The sequence below is a fragment of the Melanerpes formicivorus genome, unplaced genomic scaffold, assembly GCF_026170545.1.
Source record: "Melanerpes formicivorus ecotype bairdi unplaced genomic scaffold, bMelFor1.0.p_v2 SCAF_72, whole genome shotgun sequence".
NCBI lineage: Eukaryota > Metazoa > Chordata > Aves > Piciformes > Picidae > Melanerpes > Melanerpes formicivorus.
The window spans coordinates 2,976,102-3,001,869 of NW_027142424.1; the positions used below are offsets into that span (position 1 = coordinate 2,976,102).

The 25,768-nt window shown below is 40.2% G+C and overlaps 1 protein-coding gene across 3 annotated transcripts in view; it reads left to right on the forward strand.

Annotated features, from left to right (window-relative positions):
- Positions 1-24,245, forward strand: part of ATP2A2 (ATPase sarcoplasmic/endoplasmic reticulum Ca2+ transporting 2) — a 47,083-nt gene extending 22,838 nt beyond the window's left edge. The window contains exons 6-21 of one of the 3 annotated variants that reach the window (XR_010990470.1): positions 369-449; positions 2,190-2,275; positions 2,967-3,431; positions 6,052-6,140; positions 9,214-9,316; positions 9,850-9,981; positions 10,072-10,194; positions 10,313-10,531; positions 11,741-12,076; positions 13,060-13,280; positions 14,327-14,529; positions 15,743-15,828; positions 16,194-16,327; positions 17,363-17,480; positions 17,601-19,230; positions 23,091-24,245. Coding sequence is in view for 2 of the 3 variants with exons in the window: in XM_068163484.1 (XP_068019585.1) it covers positions 369-449; positions 2,190-2,275; positions 2,967-3,431; positions 6,052-6,140; positions 9,214-9,316; positions 9,850-9,981; positions 10,072-10,194; positions 10,313-10,531; positions 11,741-12,076; positions 13,060-13,280; positions 14,327-14,529; positions 15,743-15,828; positions 16,194-16,327; positions 17,363-17,480; positions 17,601-17,870 (2,666 nt within the window). In the remaining variant the exon portion in view is untranslated. Of the gene's footprint in view, positions 1-368; positions 450-2,189; positions 2,276-2,966; positions 3,432-6,051; positions 6,141-9,213; positions 9,317-9,849; positions 9,982-10,071; positions 10,195-10,312; positions 10,532-11,740; positions 12,077-13,059; positions 13,281-14,326; positions 14,530-15,742; positions 15,829-16,193; positions 16,328-17,362; positions 17,481-17,600 lie in introns of all 3 variants that reach the window. The other 2 variants (XM_068163485.1, XM_068163484.1) reach the window with 2 other exon arrangements.
- The last annotated feature ends 1,523 nt before the right edge of the window (positions 24,246-25,768 follow it).

Below are 25,768 nucleotides of genomic sequence, written 5' to 3' on the forward strand. Positions count from 1 at the left end.
ATTTCATTTCACCTTAGCTACAGGGTTTGATTGTTTATAAATATGCATTCTAAAATGGATATCTTTCTCTTGAGAGTGTTTTCCCTTCACTGTCAAGTGGTAGTCATGTGATTAGAAAAACAATCCAGTGATTTACAACTTCTTTCTTTGAGGTTACGTAGGGGTAGAGATCTTGAAGGCAAATCTAAATTGCCCAAATGTATTGGATACTCAGAAAATGGGAGTACTGCAAACCACAGAAACATTAATCTGTTAGGGATCTTAGTCATCTGAACAGTGACTGGAAAATCATTTTCTGGCCAATAGAAGCTGGTTATAAATTGCTCAAATAACAAAATTCTAACTTTGTCTTATTCATTCCTTTGTAGTTGGAGACAAGGTTCCTGCTGACATAAGAATTACTTCTATCAAATCTACAACTCTAAGAGTAGACCAATCAATTCTCACAGGTATAATTTCTGTGACTTGGACAACTATGTACATAACTGAAAGTGCCTATTCACAGTCTGTTTAATCTGTTATAAACAAGAGTGTAGCTATTCAACTACTATGTTGTGTTCCAGTGCAGCACATTTCTGAATCACTAACAACTTCCAAGAGTGGCTGAATCTGTTGCTTCATTATTGGCTTTGTGTTAACTTTAGTGGGATGAACATGAATATTCTTACTGAGTTTTAAAGTGCTTTTTTTGGTCTTTATTCCCACCTTCCCCCCCCCAATGAGAGAGATGCTAGTAACTTGTGGGAAAGTAAAATTCAAACAAATATATCTATTCTAGTTCATGGTTTCTAGGTTTGAACATCTTGACACTACTCAGATACAAAAGCATGGAAATCTTAGTATCTTTTGTAGCAATTAGGGATTTTTCTGTCACAAGAGAGAATAACTTTTGGAATGCAGGCAGCTTTTAAACTGCTGTTACCAAAGACTCTGTATACTAAAGCCTTATTTGCTGAAATTCTGTCCACACACGTTCATGTGTTTTCTGGTGCTGACTCCCAAGTGCAGGAGCTATATTTAGAGCACTTTTCAGATTTGTTGAAAACAAAACAAAGTAGCAGTAATTTGGAATATAGGAAAGAAGTTAGGAATCAACCAAGCATTCTGTGGCAGTTTCAGCTGGAACATGAAGATCTGTCTGCCTATTTTGGTAGCATAAATTAATGTTAACTAGCCCTGAATTTTAAAACTGTAAAGTGTTCATAAAAACCCTATTTTTTTTAATCCTCAAATCTGTCTGGAAACAGGCCCAAATTTTTCACCGTACAGATCCTGAGTAGCATAGAACTGATTGAGCTTACTTGTGTTGAGCATAAGAAAATGCAGGCACTCCATGTTTATCAAGATACTGGAATTAAGCAGAAGAAATCCACTGGAAGCCTGTATAAAGGCTTCTATTTTCAGTCTATTAAGTTGTTGCTTGAGTCTCCTAACTACAAAGTGAGATGGAAGCCTGAGGTGCTACTTAAAGCTTTTAAAAAGTAGGAAGCTTTGGCTCTATTGCCCTTACAAAGTACTGTGCTCATGGCTTCAGTCACTGATTTACCACCTTGTGAAATCTGATGTAGTAATTAAAATTTCTTTTTATAGAAAAGAAACCTTCTTATACCTGTGTGAAGTGTAGAGAAATGGCTATATCTAATTTTTTTTTTAATGGAAAAGTTCTTTGAAGGCTTCCAACTAAAGAAGTTAACAGTTGGCTGTATGACACCTTTTTTTAAGGTCTGCAGTATGGCTTTGATTATGCCATCACGGAGCTATAACTGTGGTAGGATCTAATGATTTAAATGAGAACATACATCTTGCAGTGCTTGGAGAAGAGAAATGCTCATTACTGCACCAGAAGCACACAAAATACCTCGTTCATGCAGTAGATGTTTCTGCATTAAAAGGCAGAGTGCAGTACCAGCTGCTTGTGTGACCATCATTGAGCCTAAAGTGCATGCACCATTCATTCTAACTATATAAAAATGGGAAAGGAGTTACATAAACATTTTATTCAACGCCAGCCATTTACCAGTTTTGGTCAGCTGAAACACCTCCTGTCTCATGAAAGCAATTAAAATCTTTTGAGGAAAGAAGCTTGATATTTAAAAAAAAAAGTTAGGATTGAGAATTGGAACTTTTCTGATTTCCCCCAGGAGTGAACATGATACATGTATGACCACCTTAATCCTGTCATATTTTAGGTGAATCTGTGTCTGTGATTAAGCACACTGACCCCGTGCCTGATCCTCGTGCTGTAAACCAAGACAAGAAGAACATGCTGTTTTCTGTAAGTTATGTGCTCTGAAGTGTTCAAGACTTTTCTAAGATAATACTGGTGCTGATGTATGTGCAGAACTTCAGGTCTTCACCTAAAACCTGTATTCTCTGTCTGTATAGGTGTCCCATGATCTAAAATGAATTAAAAATTAGAAGTAACGTCTAATAAAAGCTGTCCCCAGGGAAGATGATTGTTGAAACCAGTTTGTGAGGAAATTGATTTTTGTCCTTCACAAGGAAGTCTTGAAGGCTGGAGCTCACACTTTTTTTAAGGGTTTCCTCTGCACCACTTTTCTAAAGTAATACCTCTTGAGAACGATGAGAATGCCCCCACAAATTGTGGTATTGTATTATGGGAGTCCCACAGAACACATTTCTTGTAGTAAATAACATTAAATCTGGCAAAATACAATCCTAAAGCTGGAATGTACGCTGTGGGTTTGACTATGCTGCTTATAATAGGTCACCACTGATCTGTTTTGAGCACATTCTTTAAGCAGAAATTCTGCACTGATGTATTCTCTTACAGATACTGGGGTAAAGTCATTCTATTCCTTTTCACCTTTTTCCATATCCTAGCTGAAACACAGCCTAGACTTGGTTTTGTTCATAGAAAAAACACCTTGTACAAAAATCCATCACCAAAACCTGTTTATAGATCGACTACAAATGTTCTCTTTGCTTTTCTTCATCTGCATTAGGGTACTAATATTGCTGCTGGTAAAGCTATGGGAGTGGTTATTGCAACAGGAGTAAACACTGAAATTGGCAAAATTCGTGATGAGATGGTGGCTACTGAACAAGAGAGAACTCCCCTCCAACAGAAACTGGATGAGTTTGGAGAGCAGCTGTCTAAAGTTATCTCCCTTATCTGCATCGCTGTTTGGATAATAAACATTGGTCACTTCAATGATCCGGTTCACGGTGGCTCCTGGATTCGAGGTGCCATCTACTACTTTAAAATTGCTGTTGCCCTTGCTGTTGCTGCTATTCCTGAGGGTCTGCCAGCTGTCATTACCACCTGCTTGGCTCTTGGAACCCGGAGAATGGCCAAGAAGAACGCTATTGTTAGAAGTCTTCCCTCTGTGGAAACCTTGGGGTGCACCTCAGTTATTTGTTCTGACAAGACTGGTACTCTGACCACGAATCAGATGTCAGTCTGCAGGGTATGTTCAACTAGCTGCTTCTGTTTTTCCTTTTCTCCTCAGCCACTCTGAATAGTCAGCATTGCTTGAATTCTTTTGATCAGAAGTCTTTTGGTTCTCATATCATCAAAATCTTGCTTTATTTTCCTAAAACAAGCTTCCATTTTGAATTCAGTTTTCCACTGGGTAGTATTTAAGGCCTTTATCTCTTCCCTTATTTAGTTATGGCCAAAAATAGCTATACCCACACTTGATGGAAGAGCAACTTGCTTGCAAGAGGCTTTCAGCTGGCTTGTCTGTAAGCCATTCAGCCTGCTGGTAATGATTTAGTATGATTTATCTCCTGTTTCAGAAAGGTAGGGTAGCTACATTGCAGAAGCAGTATATGTATAAGTGTAAAAAATCAAACTCTAGTTTTGCAAGATGGCAGTGGTAGAGAAACTTGGCAATGAGGAAAAGATAAAAGATTTGCAACAGCAACTTGGATGTTCTAAAGTATTTTCACTACTGAGTAGTTCCACCTTTGTTTATCTTACCTACAATAGCTCTTACTGGCCTGATGCAGATCACTAGTGTTTTCAGTGTGCAATATTGGATGACTGATCTGGCAACTTGTAGCTGTAGCTGACCCTGTTAACAACATTGCCAGGGTCTTGTTCAATGTACAGTATTTTTCTAGGTAAAGAGGCCCTTCCTCCCTTCCCCCCAGTGTTCTTTCTAGTGTTGCTTAATTTGGGACTTTTATAGCTAGTCACTTAATGCAATGTATGTTCAGTTGCCAGTTCCATGTGCTTCCTGTATACTTGATCCCCCGTGTGGGAGTTTTATGGAGAAAACATTAGGTTCTTCTGTTTAGTAACTGTAGGCATTCAGTGGCATAGCAACTCCATGACATCAAATGTTCAGAGTCATTGCATTGGGTTAGAATTCCAAATGTGTAAGTGTTGAGCATGGAGCATCAGTGGCAAGAGTGTGTAAGCCTTAAGCACTTTGTTTCTCATGTGATTGATGGCTTTTTCTTTCTGATGGTTGACTTGTTCTACTTCCTTAAGTATTGTAGTATTTATACCTAAGAGACACAAAGCAGCTGCTCATCAGTATTCCAGAGAAGGTTACTTGCAGTAGAGTTGCATAACTGCCCTAGTCTTTGCAGGGATTTTTTTCATCATGCAGATGCCAAAAGCAGAAGGCTTCCTGGTTAACTCATCATTTAAGTTGTGTTTGTTTAAAAGCTGAAAATATTCTACTTGTATTTAAAGGACTAAATGTTTTAGATCTTGCTCAGTACAACGTATTTGGCTCCTTGTTAACCTCTGACAGCTGCAGAATAACCTTAATTGCAAGATACTGCAAAACTCTAATACCTGGAAACAATAGGCTTATTCTTGGTTTCACTCTTAAGTAGAGAGACTGCTTTTATAGAACACTGGTTTACAACAGTAATTCACCTTGTAGTTTTAGTGTTAAGTAGTAACTCCTGAGTGTCCAAAGGAACCCTGTACTAAAATATTTTGGTCAGAAACAATACTGCTTTAGAAAGAGACTTGAGAGATTGTTAAATGTCGTCTTGTACTATCTCCCTCTGAGAATGCACTTGCTGTGCTGGGAGGGCTTTTAATTTATCAGCTTGTCTGTCTTTTTGATGTTTTTTTTTCAAAATCACTTTGAAGATGATAGGGTCTCCAGATGCAAATCAGTTGCAGAACACCAAATTATTAGGCTATATTTTGTGAAGATTGCCTGAAACAGGCAGCACATTGAGTGGAAAGTAAGGCATTGATAAAACATGGTGTGGCAAAATGGCCTGTACTAACCACCCAGTAAAAAGTTCCATTCAGATACACTATCAATTAGTGAGAAAATATTTTCTTCTCTACTACTGCTTCAGCATATCATGGCAAGAGTATGACAGCTTCAAGAGCGTTGTTGTGGTGTTTTTTTAATCTCCATCTTCTCAGCTGTGGTTCTGCTTGGAAAGAAAACAGAAAGGAAAGACTAGAAGGGCACTTGACCTATCTGCTGTCCTGCACACTGGTAGCTTAAAAACATTCAAAGTGACTTAACTAGAAAACCAGAACAGGAAGAACTTTCACTTAGTGGCTGGCATTAAGGGCAACTGGCCATAGTCTGACTCTTGCCTAAAACCTCACCTCTTAGATATAGAAATTTCTATTTGTAGATGCTTTTATTTTCACTTTGGCAAGAATTGTCAGTTTCCAAGCTGCCCTATGCTGCTTTTGTTTGCAACTGCTGTTTTTGAATGCACAGGAGAAATAATTCACGAGCCTGTAGTCTAGGAAGGGCTTGGGTGTAGTTAGGACTGCTGAGTAGATGCATAAGTGGTCTTCACATCTGAAGTTAATTGTATGTAGTTTGTATGTTTCAGCCCTTTGATGTACTTGTGCCACCATTTGGTTTTCACATGACATCTTCTAAGCAGAACTGCTGTTTTCCATACTTAGTGCTTCAGTGTAGGGCCCTGCTCAAATACATGAGATCGAAGTGTAGATTTGTATCTGGTTTTACCTAGTTTGTTTATTCAACCTGAACTTGCTTCTCATTCCTGCTTGCTTAAGGCTTGTCTAAATAGCTTGCATTAATTATTGTTCAGAGGTAGTAACACTTCTAAATCTAATTTCAGATGTTTATCCTGGATAGAGTAGAAGGAGATAGCTGTTCTCTGAATGAATTCACTGTAACTGGTTCAACATATGCACCCATGGGAGAAGTGTAAGTGTATTCTGTTAAATATTTGTCTGTTTATGCACTGCCTGTTACTTAAGGCTTGAAAAGTGATATATGTAATAATTCAGTAGTGATTGTTAGTAAATGAAAGCTCAACCAATGAGAAAAGAACACTGAAGGGCTGGGGGAGAGTAATTACCAGTTAAAGGAAGTGGAATTCTGGTAAAGTAAAACTTAATGAAGCATATTTAATAATACAGTCCCAAGTACTGCAATGTTCCTTTGATAATCTAGAAATAAATGAGGGGTATGTGGGTATGTTGAGAGGATTTATGTCACTGAAACCTTACTGGACTAACTGTCCCAGTGCTTCAAAATGAGGTTTGTTTTTTATTTTAAAAAATCCTGCATAAATCTGAACAGATGAGCCTCTGTTAATCTCTGAACTCAATGCTTCCACTTCTCCTGCCTCAAGGTAGGAGGTGTTTTTTCTAAAGCACCTAAGCATATTTGAGTTAACTATTAAATTCATTAATTTACTGTAAATTCCTGTTCCCCACCCTCAGTATTTGACTTGGTGTGTCTTGACTTGAATAATTGTGTGTGTGTTTCAGCCTTTGGTATTTGAGCTGGTGTTAAATCCACTCCCTTAGGAAAAGGAGAGATACATTTCCTTCACTTTATCAGATGCAAGTCTCCACTAGTGGAATAGGTGGTTCATCCTGACAACTTAGGAGTGTTTGGGGTTCTGCTTCTAGAAGGAGAGTCACCTCTTCCAGCCCCTTTTACTTGGATAGTCTTTGTTGTGATTTTAATCTTCTCACTTCGGTTGTACTTGCAGAATAGAATTCTTCTGTCTGGAGTAGAATTAAGATTCCGTTATTGTAAACATTTCAACCTTGCCGAGTTTCACATGCACGCCTCTGACTCCAAGCAATCTTCATCAATCTCAATAGCAATTATCTCTGTTTAATTTTCATAACAGTTAAGACCATGGTGTTCTCAGCAGCAGGAAATCTTAATTCCCTAATTCTCTTGTTTCAAAGCTAATTGCTGTCAAAAGTTTATACTTTCAATTCAGAAGACAGCATTTACTTAGGCAAGGTGACATTCTAGATGTTATAAAGCATCTAGCTATTGTGCTTCAGCTGGTCTCACAAGAGCTCTAGATAAACAAAATAATAAAAGCAGAGTGTGGGGACAGATGTTGATTATAAGACAAGAGTCATCAATGTACACTAATGCTCCATTTTTACTGGCTGAAATTGGGAAATGTGACCAAGCACGTCAATCCCAGTGTGCTCCCGGACCTAAGGGGAATGTTCTGTGAAACTGCCACAGAAAGGCAGAATTGGAGCATAAGGAAACAAATAGCTAAATTCCCAAGCCTTCAGGGCTGATGGATTTCTGTGTTTATGGACAGCTTTTTGAAGTCGGTGGCTTTGTAAGGATTTTAAGTGAGATTGACTGACTTCACCTTGAGCAGCAAACCATTACTGAAAACAAAGTTCAGGGTCCTTAAGAGGCAGTGCCTACACCCACTCTAAATACTAACCATTCCTGACAGATATTTCTTCCTTGTACTTCAGATACTTGTACAGATGTCTTTCTTTAGATGCCTTACACAGCTGTATAGGCAGCTTACTCTAGTTCATAACCATTAAGTTTTTTTGCAAGAAATCAGTAATTTTTCACTTACTCTTAAAGCATTTGGTATGTAACTTTGCCTTGAGATGCATTTAGAATATAAAATTACCAATATTTCTTACTGAAAAACTAAAACTGGTGAATAATTTTTCATAGCTTTTAGGAGACAGTCAGACAGTTGTGAGTAGTTTTGTTGAGTCTCATCAATTTAGACTCCATCTGCACTTGTCATTCTTCAGGGATTGGTGATAAGGAACACACAGGCAAGGGGGGGGAGCGGAAAGCAATCCCGGCATAACAAGTTATGGATATTCAAATACGCTGGTTTTCTTCAAGTTTAGACCAGGTGAGATCAGGAAGTATGGCTGTGATAGATGAGGTGACAAACCAAGGAATGCTAGAAGGCTTTAAAGAGTTCAGAGTTTAAAGTCACTGCTTATGGCTGTAGAATTCTTTGCAAAACGAAATTTAAACACACTTTGTTCTCAAGATACATTTTGTTCACATGCTGTTACACAACACTGGAATTTGTTTGCAGTACTACAAGAGCCTAAACAAAAGCCTATATAATTAGCCATGTCATAGGCCATGTTATGAATTCTTATGGAGTAATGGTCCACATCTTTTTACCATCAGTCTTTTCTTACCCCCTCCCCTTGCCTCCTTGAGAGCTTTATTGAAAGATGTTATGTGTGAGTAGGGGAGAAAATTGAGCATTGTCTTGGTTCTTTTATACTTTAGACATGTGCTAATAGTCCAGAAAATTAATTGCTATGTATTTCTAAATGTAGAAGCAAAGAAGTTGCTTCTTGGATGTCCAAATGGTGGTTTAATATAGGAAAATGTACCTTCTCTCTCTTTTTTTTATCTTTCAGAAAGTCATTAAGTGTGTGACTACTAGAAAAGAGCATTTCTTTTCTAGTGTAGTTTGTATGGTGCAGTGACTTAGCTCTTCATTGGTTTAAGAGGTTCACACACAGTATGGATTAATGTTCAAGAAGTTAAAAGGGCAAATCTGCTTTTGTCCCTGTCCAGTGCATGCATTTCATGCATGGCAGTAAATATGCAGAACATGCTATAAGGTTAAGGAAGGTAAACTCCTAAGGGGTCCAACAGTATCCCTCTGCTACTTGGAACTCCCCTCCAAGTCCTGCACAAACTCTAATACTGCTTTTGTATGCTTCTTTACTGAGTTGTTTGCCCCTCCTCTACATTGCTGTATGAAATATGGGTTTGTAGTTCAGGTAGTGATGTCAGTGATAATCATGTCATTCTGTTCATGGCCCTTTGAACTTCAGAACTCAACTTTATCAAACCTCTTCTCAACAGTGCATGGTTCTGTAGTTCCAAGTCCATAACTAATAAGTATTGTAACAAATGGAAATACATCAAAGGGATTAAAGAAAGGGAAAAGGTGAGATCCTAACACTAAAGAACTAATTTAATCTCCATATTTTCTTCCTTTGGAAAGGCATAAAGATGACAAACTTATTAAATGTAGCCAGTATGATGGCCTGGTGGAACTTGCAACGATCTGTGCGCTCTGTAATGATTCCTCTTTGGATTACAATGAAGTAAGTACATATCCTAGAACAGCCAGAGTGTGAGAACGAGGATAAATGTTTGTTCTTGTCATCTGTGTAATCATTTCCAGTGGTAAATTGCCTAGTCAATGGGGGGAGTGTGTTAGGTCCTCTTAAGTATTAATTCCGGGAAAGCTGCCTTCATTGAATATAGAAATCTAAACCCAGGCAGCAAGGGTAATCTGAAACTTGGGAGATCTGCTGGTGTGTAGAATGGACTGCTGCATTCTTGCTTTGCCTCACCTTCTTAAGGTTGCTGCATCTCATGATTACTTAAATGCATGATGATAAAGTACTGACATCCTTGTCTGTTGGTTTTTGAGAGTAAAATCTTGAGATTTTTGTACAAGTCATAGTCTTCAAAGCTGCTTTCTAAGAATAGTTCTGCTTGGTTTATAAGCCACAGTAAGTCTCGCTAAGCTTATTTTTTCCATTGTGAAAGTTGAACTTTTGTCTTTGGTAGGTTTCATGTGAGGTTTCAAGTATAAACTCCTGTGTTTTTCTTTGCTTTGTGTTAACTAAAGGCTAAGGGAGTCTATGAGAAAGTTGGTGAAGCTACAGAAACGGCACTTACCTGTCTGGTTGAGAAGATGAATGTATTTGACACAGATTTGAAAGGACTTTCTAGAATTGAACGTGCAAATGCTTGCAACTCGGTCAGTACCCTCTTAATCTGGAATTTCCTGGGGAGTGAGATTTGCAACATGTTATCTAAATGCATTTTGATACTATTGTCTTTTTATAAGGTGATAAAACAACTCATGAAGAAAGAATTCACTCTGGAATTCTCAAGAGACAGGAAGTCTATGTCTGTGTATTGTACACCGAACAAGCCAAGCCGCACATCCATGAGTAAGATGTTTGTTAAGGTCAGTTCCTCACTTTCTCAAGCTTGAAAATAAAGGAAGGACTTTGTAATTTGCTCAGATGTAATTGAAAAATATTCATTAAGCTAACTCTGATTTTTTTTTTTCTTCTCCTCCACAGGGTGCTCCTGAAGGTGTGATTGACAGATGCACGCATGTCCGTGTTGGAAGTGCTAAAATACCGTTAACCCCAGGAATTAAGCAGAAAATAATGTCTGTCATCAGAGAATGGGGAACTGGCAGAGACACACTGCGTTGCTTGGCTCTGGCAACCCATGACAATCCACCCAGAAAAGAAGAAATGAACCTTGAAGACTCCTCAAATTTCATTAACTATGAGGCAAGTTTAGTAAAATAACCTTTCAACACTTCTCCCCTCACCCAAACTGAACAATGGTGACTCCTCCTATTTAATTCTTGAGGATTTTATGTCTGAGAACTTTCTCCTTCTAGGTATCTTTGATGTCAGACACAAGAGCTAGGCCACATGTATGGAGGGAATGCTTAGTTTAAGAAAAGACTCCATGTGTCTTTGAAGAAACTGTTCTTGGTGGCTGTTATACAGGCTGCTCCTTGGCTAAAAGTAGGAAAAAATCAGTTACTAACAGCTAGCTGGAGCTTGTATTTTATGTATATACATTACAGGATCATAACACCACAAACTGTTCTTGGAGACCAACTCTGAAAAATATTCCAAAAATTGCACTGTGGTTTCAGCTTTAATGGTTTTCAGTTTGACATTGCTCAACTGCAAGTCCTCTTTCGGGATTTTGTAATGAAACATAACTGCCACTTTGTGCTCCGAGAGTCAGGTTTGGTTCCCTGCCTCCATACTGTCAGCTGCTAAAGCTTTGTCCATGATTATAATCTTAGCTGTTCTGTAATTTTCCAATGAAATGTGTATCTGGGATTTAGGTGGGGGGAGAAATGACAACAGTTGCATGAGAGTTCTTGGCTTGTGCACTTTGCTCCTGGCACTGATCACAAAAAAGACAGACTTGACTGCTTGCAGGTTGAATTTGCAAGGCTGACAGCTGGAGCACATCTTAACTAATAAAATGAGTGCATTTAAAGCACGGTATGTTTGGAAAGGTAGGATCCCATTTCCCATGTGTGCTTATCATGGAGATGGTAACATGTAGCATTGTGATTCCGAAAGCATTAGATTTTCACTTGGCTCCTCTTAATGGTTAATATGCATATAGATTTGTGACTTCTTGGGTCTTTTCCAGCTGTCTGAACTCATTGTCAGAGCCAAAGTGCTGTGAAGGCTTAGTATGATGAAACAGATAATCCCTCTGAAGTAACCCTTGCAGGAATAAAACCTGACAAGTGCAAGTATGAGTGATAATACACTGGGTTTGGACAAATGGCAGGGTGACATAGGCCTCAGAATCTCTGCTGAACCACAGAATATTGTGGACAGGAGTAAAACCAAATGTTTCTGTGCCGAGACATGCTTGGCATGCAAACAGAAAGATTGTTTTGTTATGGCCAGATGAGAAGTTTGTTGGAGCCTGCAGTAAAACTTGGTACTGTCTTGTTTCAGACCAACCTGACCTTTGTTGGCTGTGTGGGTATGCTGGATCCCCCGAGAATCGAAGTAGCTTCATCTATAAAGCTGTGCAGACAAGCTGGCATTAGAGTCATTATGATCACTGGTGACAACAAGGGCACAGCAGTGGCTATTTGCCGTCGCATTGGTATCTTTGTGGAAGACGAAGATGTTTCTACAAAAGCCTTTACCGGTCGTGAATTCGATGAACTGTCGCTTGCTGCCCAGAGAGATGCCTGCCACCACGCCCGCTGCTTTGCCCGTGTGGAGCCTTCCCATAAATCTAAAATCGTTGAGTTTCTTCAGTCTTTTGATGAGATTACAGCTATGGTAAGTCATTGAATTGATACTTTGTTTCGGAGGCACACTATGTTTTAAATCTCAGTTAGGCCTTTTCAGATTCATGCCTTATTCTGGAGCAGACTTGCTTCTGCATTTCCCTGAACTTAGAGCCTTAGAATAGTTCTGCACTTCAGTGGTTCTTTATTTAAAATGTTGAAATCATACCAAGTGCAAAATTCTTAGACTCTCAGAATTGCCTTGGTTGGAAAAGACCTTTAAGTTTGAGTCCAACCATGATCTATCTACCAAATCTGGTGCTAAACCATGTTCCTCAGTACCACATCTCTGCATCTTTGAAACACCTCCAGGGACAGCGATTCCATCACCTCCATGAAGAGCCTGTTCCAGTGTTGGAGAACCCTTTCAGTGAAGTTGCTTTTAATATCCAGCCAAAATCTTCACTGGTGCACCTTAAGGCCATTTCTTCTTGTCTTATCACCTCTTATTTAGGAGAAGAGACCAAAATCCACCTCAATACAATCTCCTTTGAGGTAGCTGTGGAGAGAGGAGGTTCTCCCCTCAGCCTCTTTCTCCAGACTAAATGCCAGTTCTCTCAGCTGCTCCTCATAAGGGGTCTCTGGATCCTTCACCAGCTTTGCTGCTCTTCTCTGGACATGCTCCAGTACCTCAGTGTCTTTTTTTTTTGTGGTGAGGAGCCCAGAACTGAACACAATACACAAGGTGTGTCCTCACCAGTGCTGAGTACAGGGGACAATCTTTTCTCTGGTCCTGCTGGTCACACTATTCCTCATCCAAGCCAGAATGCTGTTGATCATCTTGGCCAGCTGGCCACACACTGGCTCATGTTCAGCTGTCTGTCAATCAACACCCCCAGGTCTTTCTCTTCTGGGCAGCTTTCCAGCCACTCTTCTTCAGCCTGGAGCATTGCATGGAGTTGTGACAAATTCTTTTGTGGTCCTATATAAATGTCTCCTTTATTTGTTTGTTCCAATTTTAAATTCTCATTCTAGACTGGTGATGGTGTCAATGATGCCCCTGCATTGAAGAAAGCAGAAATTGGAATTGCTATGGGTTCTGGTACTGCAGTGGCTAAAACTGCTTCTGAAATGGTTTTAGCAGATGACAATTTCTCAACTATTGTAGCTGCTGTGGAAGAAGGACGTGCAATCTACAACAACATGAAACAGTTCATCCGTTACTTGATCTCCTCCAATGTTGGAGAAGTTGTTTGGTAGGTTTAGAATGTTTTGGTCTTGGTTTTCTTTTTTTACTTTGAACTAGAGTAGTGATGATGGAATCTGTAGTTAGTTACTTCTAGTATTTCTCAATCAAACCAGAGAAGCAGGTTCTCCAGGTGATCATTGTGATAGTGCAGAAATATGCATACTTCTCTGCTAGTCTTCACTGGAGAATTTCAGCATACCATGGAAGATTCGCATTGCATGTAATATTCTAGCTCAGTGGGTGGCTAAATGCTGTACAATTATTTCTGTGATTGGAATGATTCTCTAGAATAGGAAAACAAAATCCTTAAATACTGCAAGATCTGGTATTTCAGATAATTCAGTCACACATCTAACTTAGGTGTCTGTTTGAACCTCAAGTTGCAGAAGAACTTGGCTTCTGGGTCTTTGGTCACCCGGTGCCACAGGATTGTATTTCTGGTAATAGAATGTAAATTTTGATCTCCTAACAGTTTCTTGTATTAAAGCACACTTTCTGTCTGAGTGGTCTATAACACAGCAATTTACTTGCCTTGTTTCTTGTAAAACTTAAAACTGTCCTTCATATGTCTCTTGCTGCAGCCACTGTTTCAGATTTATTTATTGACACAGGCTTGGAGCCATGAAATCTACATGCTCATTGAATTTTTGCAGGGGCTAGCAGTAATCTAGCTAAATGAAGTTTAGTCATTGGAGCTGAAAGGCTGTTACATCTGCAAAAGTTCCCAGTGTCTCTTAAAAACTGGCTTGCAAGCTTTTATCAGCCTATAGGGACAAGGAGAATGGGGAAAAAACAAGGCTAAAGCAGAAACTCTTCAATTCCTGCAGTTACCTGAAGATAATGCTTCACAACTTACATGCCAGTGGTTAGAAAAGTTTGCACTGGGATGTGTTTATAGTGTTCCAAATATGAATGTTCACCTTGTGATGTTAAATGGATGACTCTACAGAGAGAAACAGAAGGATGCTGCAGGTTTAGGTCTAAGTATTAAAAGGACTTAACTTGCATGCACAAGGACAAGCTTATAATTGGTGTGGTGTTTTTTGTTTATAGTATCTTCTTGACTGCTGCCCTGGGTTTTCCTGAAGCTCTAATTCCTGTCCAACTGTTGTGGGTAAACCTTGTGACAGATGGCCTCCCTGCCACTGCTCTGGGCTTCAATCCTCCTGATCTCGATATCATGAACAAGCCACCACGTAACCCTAAAGAGCCGCTGATTAGTGGATGGCTCTTCTTCCGTTACCTAGCTATTGGATGTAAGTAGTGAGAGAGCTTTTTTGTTTCTGCAGAAAACTTAGGTTGGGTCATATTTTGGGAGAGAGGCCTATCTGCTTGAAAGCAAGTTTGTCTGATCTCCTTGTAGGCTCAGGTCTTGAAAGCTAGCAATAGATGTTCTCTGCATTGGTATTCTTCTAAGACTCACACTATTATTCATGTTTGCAGACGATGCTGTGAGAGGAATAGTAAAGTTATGGTGTTTTTAAAACTATTATTATTAATGTATTATGATTGATAGCAACCAAGACACCAGAAGCCCTAGTTGCATAACGTCTGTATGACATTTACCACTTTGTCAGCATCTTGGTTTTGACAACCAAGAAACCATTAGAATGTTTTTAACTGCCATACTGGTGGTGTCAGAATTGTCTGACAGTGCATAGTGTTACAATCCTCAAAAGAGAATCCCTTCAGGCACAGATAAACTTAGGGCTGAGCCTGACCTTTGCTCGCAGGAAGCTACCTGATTCCCTTTTCCCATTTGATTCATTCCAGGCTGAAACAGCTTCAGCTCAGAGCACTGAGACAGCAAATTTTAGCTTGTCCATGCAATAACTGTCAGTGTAAGGAAGATGAGTGTGTTGTGGGGCTGGGAGTGAAGAACCAAGCATGCACCTTCATTAGGTGTTGGGGTTCTACATCTGAACATGACTGACTCGCCTTGTGTATCTGACTTACCCTTTTCCTTCTTAAGTAGAACACAACAGTTTTGCTGGCCTGGCCATAACTGGGAAGAATAATGGAGTATCAACTTGTGAAATCAGTGGATGTAGATTTAAACCTCAAGTATCTATAGTACTGTAAAGCTAGAATAAGTGTCTGTGTGGGTACTTGATGTGTGCTGGCCTTATGACAGAAATAATCACCTTAATTTCCCTAACTTCACAGACCTTACATTAATACTAAGGTTTACTGGGAGGAAAAGAACAATTGCAGATTGATTGCTCCAAGTGAAACAGTTGTTTTCCTTAAGTTCTAGCTGTTAGCTTCAGTAATCAGACATTATTAGAACCTGTCCAACAGAACAGTGTTTAATGCTTATTTAAGTTAGAACAGGTGGAGCAGATTTCTTGTCTAGGAGACAGAGGAATTGCAATCTTTTTTATGGTACTGGAGGTCTTGAGGTAGAAGTTAGTGTGGCAAGTGAGATCTCTTCCATACAGTTCACAAGGTGCTTTTGTTTTCCTTAAGGTTATGTTGGTGCTGCCACAGTGGGTGCTGCTGCTTGGTGGTTTATTGCTGCTGATGGTGGTCCAAGAGTTTCCTTCTATCAGCTGGTATTTGCTCAGTTTGGTACCTCTGGGGTGAGGGGGGTGGTGCATGCTGCTTCCATATTGTTACTGTAGAAAAATAGGTGACAGAAATTTTATATAATGAGATGTTTTTAGACATGTGATTGTAAAACTTGATCATAATTGGTCTTAATACTAAAGCTCAAAGGTGGGGTACCTAAGCTTCTAAGCAATTTGAAGGACTGATTGTTGTTTTGTAAAAGACTAATGGAGATTTCTTCAAAGCTGGTGCTTATAGGAGTTGTATTAGTAAGTTGGGTTTGTCTGCTTCCTGCTTAGTTCAGAATTGCCTGTTACACATTACAAAAGGTAACAAGCTGTGGAAGTGATTTCACATTGTTCTGTTCTAGAGCCATTTCCTGCAGTGCAAAGAGGACAATCCAGACTTTGATGGTATTGACTGCGTGGTTTTCGAGTCTCCATATCCAATGACAATGGCTCTTTCTGTACTGGTCACCATAGAGATGTGCAATGCTCTCAACAGGTTCGTATGTCCAAATGGGAAAGTCAAGCTTCAGCAGAGCTTCTCCTAAATCCTTTTTGTGTTGTTTGATTATTAGTGTCTATGGCTCAACTAATGAAGAACGAGTTACACTTCCTGAGTTTTGGTTTTGTAAACAAAAGGGCTCTCTCAGATAATATTTGATGTTTCTTAGCATAAGGTGTATTTTTAAGTCTGCCAATTCACTCTGGTATTGGACTGAGCATGAACAACTGAAATACTTTCCATTCTTTCTAATCTAAGGTTAATCAATCAGATTATCCCTCCTATGGTGGTATAAAGTGATATCAAGGAGAACTAAAATAAGAATGATGGAGATATGGAAAATAGTTTTTCTTGCCCTAAGGGAATGTGGGTTTAGCCAATTAATATTAGATTATAAATGGAAACCACTAAATAGCACAATGTCAAGGGTATTTTTATTCAAATAGCTTAGAGGTCAGTTAATTTAAAAACAAATAAACCTTAAATACAAGTGTCCTGTGGTAGTCCTACATAGTATGATGTTGCTCTACATCTGATGTTCTGGATCTTGGCCTCTTCTGCAGCACAGCCTGAATGCAGATTACATCTGAAGAGGAGAATTAAAGCACAAGCATTAAAAAGGTGCAAGTCCTTGACCCCTGTATACCCAGTTTTTAAGTGAACATCTGGAGAAGGGAAGTGCACTAGGCCCCCAGACGGGGAAGGTTCTGCCTTGTGCTGCCATTCCCATCTTTCCCTCACCCCTCCCATGGAGATGATGTCAGGGTCTTGGAGAAAAAGGTGAACTAGGTTAGGAATGAGATTTCATTTAAAAAAAAAAAGCAAGGCTGAACTGTGACTGCTTTGCTAAGCAGATTTCCAAGATGGTTTGAAGTCACAACCTACATGTGAACCATATTTTGGTGTCCCTTTCCTTCACAACTGGGATAATTGTGATGTGCCATGCTGCTTTCCTCTCCAGTTAGTTTTGTGATTTACTGAGTTTCCTGTTGACTGTTTTACGTACACTTCTGTACTGTGTTTCTGTTGCAGTCTATCAGAAAACCAGTCCTTGATGAGGATGCCCCCATGGGAAAATATCTGGCTGGTGGGCGCTATTTGCTTGTCCATGTCGCTCCACTTCCTTATCCTTTATGTGGAACCACTGCCAGTAAGTGCAGTCTTATCTTACTCCCATCCCTGAGCTCGGAGATGGAGCAGAAACTTCCCTGGAGCTTAAGGCAAGGGATGGAGGGGGAGAGGAGATGGTAACGCTTGGCTTTTCTTTCAGATTATCTTCCAGATCACACCTTTGAATGTGACTCAGTGGCTGATGGTATTGAAAATCTCCCTACCTGTCATTCTGCTGGATGAAACACTTAAATATGTGGCCCGTAACTACCTGGAACCTGGTAAAGATAGTGTGCGGCCTGCCACCAAACCCTGTTCTTTGTCAGCATGCACCGAAGGAGTTTCCTGGCCGTTTGTGTTCATTACTATGCCCTTGGTTATCTGGCTTTACAGCACAGACACTAACTTTAGCGATATGTTCTGGTCTTGACTGACATGGTGACAAGTTTTTTTTCCATTCAAAGAAAAAGTTTAACTTAATTTTTTTTTTTGTTTTTTATTGTTTAGAGCAACTGTCTATTTCTGCTGAATTTTACACATGAACATATTTGCCGGTGATGGAGGTTTCATAATCTAGATTTTTTTTTTTTTTTTTTGGTTGTTTGGTTTTTGGTTTTTTTTTTTGTTTTGCTTTTTCTGACTTCAGTGGGGGGCAATATATTCCTCTTTTATACACAGTTACAGTGTCCATTGACATGTACAGAGAACTAACACTATTTTATGCAAATATTTTTTTGTAGATGAAAAGCATGTACAGTGTTCTGTTCAATAGTCTATTCATTATGTAAAAAAAAAAAAGAAAGAAAACAAAACAAACAAAGGAAGTGGATTTGTTTCTTTTTGAGCCAGCGGACGCTATCAAACTTAAATTGGCAGCAGATTTTAGGGAATGAGTGTGTGTCGTCTCAAACTAAAAAAGCATGTAACTGTTTGTCTTCTGCATGATCATCCAAACTTAATTTGTCACAAAGTCAGGTTGGGTGTTTTTTTTTTTTAAGTCATAAGCAGAACTTTCTGCACTGGGTACCTCGGTGAGGATTTCTTCTCCCTTTTTCCCCTTCTTCCTGCTCCCTCACTCTTGGTTCTTGACTGTCCTTGTTTACACCAGTTTCTGTATGAGGTATGCCTAATCTTGCTCGTGCAGAAAATGCCATTACAGGTGCAGCCTGCTGGGGTTCTTCCATACTCTCAACACACATAGGGTTGTTTTTTAAGATTATTTATTTGTCTATTGTATTTTATTGTGACGGACCTGATTTTTGCCAGTGTTGCCCAGTACGCAGAGATAGGGAGGGCTACCTCTGTCTACTCAAGTCTAAACCAAGCCTTTTTAACAAACACAATCTCTTTTACTTCAAAAGAGTTTAAGTTGGGTTTTAACACCTTATTTACATCTGTCAGATTCCCCCTCCCCCCCCCCCCTTTAAACATCAAAACTTGTAACGAGACCTGGACAATAACTTGCACTGCATAACTAGAAATTGGATTTCCTACACTTAGGGCACTAATGATCAGTTGTATACATGGAGTTACTCTGCTGGCCTGTTGTTAGCCTGACTTGAAGTAACAAGCTCGTGTGTGTTTTTTGTAAAATCTGTAAATAGCACATGACCAAATTGAACATATTGTATAGAACTATTTTTATTTTAATGTGGCACTAACCACCTTCATTATTACGGTAAATGTTAAAGCATGTTTTCAAATTCAGTCCTGTATCAACAATGTGTAAGTCATTAACAGTCCTAACTGTGGTGTTTTTCTCCAATGCCTTCCAACTTTCATCGACTAAAGTGAGTATTTCTCTTCCATTTCACCATGCCAGTGGTGACTTGCTGTAAAATAGCGTATGCTGTATACATGTTGAAGAATAAATAGTGATTTCCTTCATTCCCATGCTGTGTTTTGTCAAATTCTGCTGTGCTACATTATTATCATCACTTTTAGACTCTTTGTTTTGTGGTCCGAAGCTCAAATTGCTGAGTCCAAAGGCAAAGCCACTTGCTTTTGGCTTAGTGTATTTTAGGTCTTGTTTTACAGCACTCAGGAGCCTCAGTGCCCCAGGATCTTACAGCTTTTGGTCTTAAGTTTGAGATAACATTGGACAAATCTGTAACTTAAGACAGTGACAGCTGTTCACATGAATGTTTAGTGTCCAAAATACTCTGGTACTTGTAGTCAGGTGCTGGTTTACTCCAAAGCTTTTTTTTTTTCCTGCTCTGAAACAGGGGATGTCCCTCTGAGCTGGGCACCCTTCTCTAGTCTTTGGTATCTGTAGTGCTCAAAGTGCAGGCAGTCCCCTTTGCAAAAACAGCTTGTTGTTTCCAGTGAGTGGAAACTCTTTGTACAGCAGCCATATGAAAAGACAACAGCCTTGGCTTAACAGGATAGTCTTTGAAAATTGTGTTGGGGTCACCATGTCTTTGTAGAGGAGCAGGTGCTGTGTTATCTTCTGCTGTTACTCTTTCTGCTTTAGTAACCAAACAGCTTTCTGATTCCTCACAGAGGAAAACTATTATTAAAAGCTATATTCTGTTGGTGCCAGCTGGAATCCAGTGAGCACAGATAATTCTCTAGGTTTCAAGCTTTCAAATATAGCTTCTAACCTCAGAATACACAGACCCCATCTGAAATTCCACTGTTGTGAGTACTCACTGTTTATGTAGACACTGACTCAAAGTTGATGCTGAAGTGACTGTGGCAGGGGAGCTGGACCTGATAAGTGTGTGCCAAACTGTAAGCATTTAAATCCCACTGAATATCCTCTTTAGTGTGGGGGAGCTTGCCTGTGGTTTTCTGGTACACACAACCTTAGTTTGGCAATGGCCAGCACCAGCCATTTGGTGTTTCAATAATAAATGAGCAGTAGGAGACTTGTCCCTGTTTATTGATCATCTGATTTGGGACTTCTGGAGACCAAAATATGTACAAGCATGTTGCTTGTTTGGGAGGAAAAAAAGTATTAGCAAGTTAGTTCTGTGTGCTCCCAAAATAATGGACAGACTTTTTTCAGGGCAGGAATGCCACTGAATCTTTGAACGTTGTTTCTGTGTGAACTTCCAAAGAACCATGTTGGTGGACTTTTTAAAGCCATGTATCTGACTGTCACTATGAAGGACTCTGCTTTTTGTACAGTCCCATTCCTGTCTATTGCACCAAATAATCCTGCTTTTCCCTGTCTTTAAGAAGCCTAAGGGGAAAATGACTGTTAAGTAGAATTCATTCTTCAACACCTCCTTTGTTGGTGCTCTGCCTGTGTTGAAGAAGAATCTCTCTGCTTGTGTCATGGACTTCCATACTGACATCTGAGAGCTCATTCATCAGATGTCTCCAGACACTTGCATTAAGGGCTTTGTGTTCCTTGGAGTTTGCCTTTGAAAGCTGGATGCCTGGTGGGTAGTAGATGTAGCAGCATTCATCCCTACAGGCTCCTGAGGTGACAGGAACAGCTAAGTTTTGAGGAGTGTTCCTAAAGAGCCCAAGCTATCTTCATCTACCCTGTTTTTCCCTTATTTCTCCCAGTCTTGCCATCCATATTCTCCTGCAGAAATGGATCAATAGAGGGTTCCCTAAGATCAGCATTTACATCTCTCAGGTTCAATGTTAGCTGTTGCTCTTCCAGTACTTTTGTTTTCCACGTGTTGCCAGTATGTGGTAAATACCAGCCTTGTTGGGTCTGGCCTGGCCAAATGTTAGGATCTCCCCATGAGCTTCCTTGTGGTCTTGGAGCTCCAGTATTGTGGATCTGGTCTTAACCCTGTTCCAGTTGAGTAGGATGTGAGAGATTGCTGGAGCGTGTGTCTGCCTTTAGAACAGCATAGTGCAGCTGATGGTTTCTGAATTGCAGAACTCTAGAAATGCAGAGCCAGGTCAGTAATGCCCTGCAAGCAGAGCTGTTGGCTGACATTGTGCTTGACTGTGTAGATCCTGCCATTCTTTAGCTGTCAGACCCTTCATCTAGGGAGGCCAAGGAGAGAGGACTTCTCAAATTTGAAACTCTTGCTTAATTTCTTTGTTCCCTACATATTTCCTCTCCATCCTTCTCCCTGTGTGAGGGTCATCTGGGAGTAGAAATAGAGAACTCCTATTCACAGGGCTAAAATAGAATAGAAGTACTTACTTAAACAGAAATAATTCTGAGTTGCTCAAGTTTTATCTCCCACCCCATTTTTAAATAACAACTTTATGCTTTGTTTCCCTTTGCTCTCACTGAGCTTTTCCATCTCTGTCTTCTGCACTTTTCAGTGTCCTCGCCTATCAGTGCTTATTTTCTAGTGCTACAGAGGTTTGCAAGGCAGGTATCAATCCTGACAGCCAGGAAGGAGATCAGCTTATCCTGGGAAACCAGTGAGATCAATGAGAGTAGATCCTCTTGAATTCAGGGTCCTGTAGCCTGGTCCAAATCAGAGGAAAGAAAGTGGTCAGGCAGCTGCAGTCATACATCAAATATTGAGACAGGGACTTCTATCCTTGTAGTGCCTCAGGCCCTCTCTGCTTTCAAATGTGTGATCCAAAGTACTGTTTGTGAGCTACACAACGAGCTTCTTGCTGGCATCCAGGCAATAAAAATAGTTCATACTTGGTTTCCCAAAGTATTGCTGCAGAAAAATACCAGTCTGTCAAAATGCTATGAGGCTTATATTTGTAGGGAGGCCATTTTGGAGAAGGCTAATGGTAAGAAAATGAGTTTTTAATCGGATGATAAAATGCAGTACAGCAGTCCTCTGTCACTGTGCCAAGAACACAGCCACTGTGCAGAGTGTACATGGTAAACAGCTTAAAGATGGTTGAATTTGCTGAGATGAAGGGAGGTAAAACTGATAGCAAGTTGTCTGTCTCTTGCACCTGTCTTGTTTTACTTTTTTGCACTTCTAACCATTAACTGTTTCCCTAATCTCTGCTAATTACATCCTTAATTGCATTAATATGCATTTTCAAATCTTAGCAGGAGAGCCTAAATTTCAGAGTGAAGCAGTGTTTTTGGAGAGCCACTGTTGAGTGCTAGGAACTCGGGAGTACCCAGTTCTCCTCTCCTAGATGCAAGGCTAACCTTAAGCTGTGGTTTAGGGGTAAAGTACAGTGGTAGCTTTATTACCTTGTACTCTACCCTTTGCCTACACATTAATCTGTGTAGTTCAATGACTTCTTCAAAGCTTTCCTACTGCTTCCCAGAATGAGCTGCATCACTTTGCAAAGGGACATTGTTAGGTCACTTTGGGGCCAAAGTTGGCAATGTAATGCTGTAGAAAAACGCCCTTGAGGTTCTTAAAAACAAGCTCAAACTGTGTAGCGTGGAACGTGAAAGTTAAAATTACAAACAAGTGAGATTTGTCTATTGCCACTGGTCAGGCAGAGAAAGGCAAAAGCTGTCTAAACAAATCGGGATCCCTTTTCACTGCAGTCTTCTCTAGCGCTGGCTTTGCTGAGGGTAAAAGTAGCTGTGCTGCTTTTGGAAGAGCTGAGCCGTGATGCAGAGGGTTGTGGCCCTTAAGAACAAAGTAACCTGAGAGTGTCCCTTCAGTGACAAGAGTAGGCAGTTGTCAGACTTTAACATTCTTTTCTTCTGTCACTGTTGATCTTAGCCTTGCTTGTATAATGGTACTTAGCATTCATCCTTTCATTAACTGATGCCTTTTCTTTCTTTCCTTTTCAGCAATACTGGAGTAATCACTTCCTAAACAATTTTGCAGAAATGTAAGGTTGTTTTGTTGCGTGCATGTGTTTTTTAGCAACACATCTCCCAAAACTTCTGCATGTATCATGTGTAAAGATTCTTTGCTTTCCCTAAAACAAAAATGAAACAACAACAACAAAATAATCCTTGTGTTCTCTGTGGAAGAAAAATGTGTGGTACCATTAGGACTTCATTATACAGATGTACAAACGTGCAATATAGCTTACTGAATTGGAAACTCTCTCCGGAGAAGCTTGGGTTCTGTGCTGCACGGAGGAGAGTTTGTTTAATCCTTGAAGCAGAATCACGGAGCTGTCAGCCAATTTTCCATATTTCTGTATGTAAAACGTCAGTTTATACCATGTACAATATCAAAATAATGCATGCCTTGGGTTGTAGACAAATCTTTCTCTGTATTGTATCATCCAAACATCCTAATTCTATTACAGCTTATGTACAATGCTCTCCTATTTATAAAATCCATGGCCAAGATTACAGGTGAATGTTCGACCGGAAGCCTCCAGTTCATCTATTTTTTTGGGGTTGTTTTGTTGGGGGGTTTGTTTATTTCTACATCATTTGTGCAAATTGACCTCTTTTGCACTGTAATGTAACTTATTTAAATCTAAGGCAGTAAGACAGATGTTGGTGCAATACAAAATACTGTAATACCTAAAACAAAAGGCAACAACTGACCCCACACCACTGCATGTATGACCTGTAGAAGCTGTAAATAAGATGAGTTGTCTCTTTACATGCTGACAGTACAAAGCATCACACCTAGTTCCATTTGTATCAGGTAAATAAATTTATTCTCCAATACCTCCTCGGTGTGTTATTTGATGCACTTTGCTTCCTGCAGGTGTGTACACTTCAGTGCTCTCTTATGTTAATGCCAGGATGCCACTTTCTAGCACCAACACCATTGCAGTCTTTCCTTCTAGAACTATGCAGATGCCAGCTGCTCTTCCGGCAGTATTGACCTCCTCGCTGGTGTGATTTCCTCTCTCCAGGGGCTTGTGTGTGTTTAAGGGACACTGTCAAGTACTTTGCTCACTCACTTTTTTTAAGATGCTCCATTGTTTGTAAAATCCCTCTGAAAAAATTAAAATAAACATTTCTTTCCCAACTATTTTTTTTTCCCAATCCTTTTCTCTTTTCTAAATTGTCCCAAGCTCAAGCAGCTCCTCGCTCTTTCCCCCTTTGCTGGGCCCAAGGAAGACAAACCTGACCTCTCTGGTATAAAACACACAGCAGGAGCAGTGTTTCCGTCAGTTATGGCTTACTCCTTCCCCTAAACCATGGCTTCTTTGCCTGGTGTCTGGGCAACAGCAGGATTTCCCAAGTGTCCTGCAAGGGTGTGCTTCACTACCCATAAGCTCAGCTTTGTTTGGAGTAAGAGGAGGGGGAAGTTCCAACTCCACCACTTCAACCAGCTTCAGTAATGTGTTTTAAATTAAATATGCTGCCTCTTGCCCTCCAGCCTGTGATAGCAGCATGGTGCTAGCAAACAGTGTTATCCAAACGAGGTGAGATGTCTGAGACCCTTCAAACACAACAGCCTGAGGTTTAAAAATACGAGGGTTAAGTTCTTTTGTTAGCTGAGCTCTAAGATGGTGGAGGATGCATTAATATGTGGGGCTGAACTGCTTGTGGCTGCTTCCTACTATGGTAGTGTTGTTCTAAGCAAGCTGAGCTGTACTCTTAACCTCTGGGCTGAGGCTGTCAGAACCAAGCTCAGTGCTTGGCTGTTATCTTCAACTGCAGCTCTTCCCACCAGCTTATTTATAGCCTGTGTTCAGCACACACCAGCACCACTGTCACCAGCAGCCCTTTCCAGCTTGGCCACTGTGGGCATTACACTCAAGGCTTTGCACAGACACCTGGGCTACATGATTAAAGTCCCTTGTTCAGAACATAGTGGAAGAAACCACCCCATTAGCACCTCTTCCCTTGTCATAACCTCTAGCCTTGTTTTAATTGAGGAACAACAAGGAAAACATGAGGCTTCTTTCTCAGCAGAAGGTGGCTGAAGTCCTGTTTCTCACCCTCCTGTGTTGTACCAGCACATCCTTGTAGAAGTTACTCCTGGTTAGTCCTGCTGCCCAGCTCATCTGCTGCCCATTTTTCAACTTGCAGAACTTGTCACCAGCATTGGTACCAAATGTGAAAACCAGTGATGATGTGAAGTCATTATTCAGCTCTCACTTCTAGTCTGTGCTGCTGTCACAGCAGGTTACATTCCAAGGATGGTTTCAGCATCTATGCCTCAAGACAGTGCCTTGCTGGTGAGCAAACAGATCAAACTGAACTTACTTTTAAACACTGATTTTAAATTATGATCTGCAAGCTTAACTTGGAGCTGGTCACTCACATGAGCTGCAAGCAGCACTTTGGCGAACAGCCATGTAAAGAAAATGTGTTCAGTGGGTTGCTGGGTACTTGAGTGCAGAAGTGGTAAGAGATGTTAAGGTAACCAGTTTGATCTTTCCCCTCCTCCTACTGCAAATCCCTGGCTCTGAAGCATCACATAGATTAGCTCCCTGACAGCCACAGAACAAGGAAACAGCTCCTCCCAGGTCAGGTTTTGGGGCATTATAGACTAATTACAGCAAGCTCTAAATACAGAGGACAGGAAACAGCCCCATTTGTACATT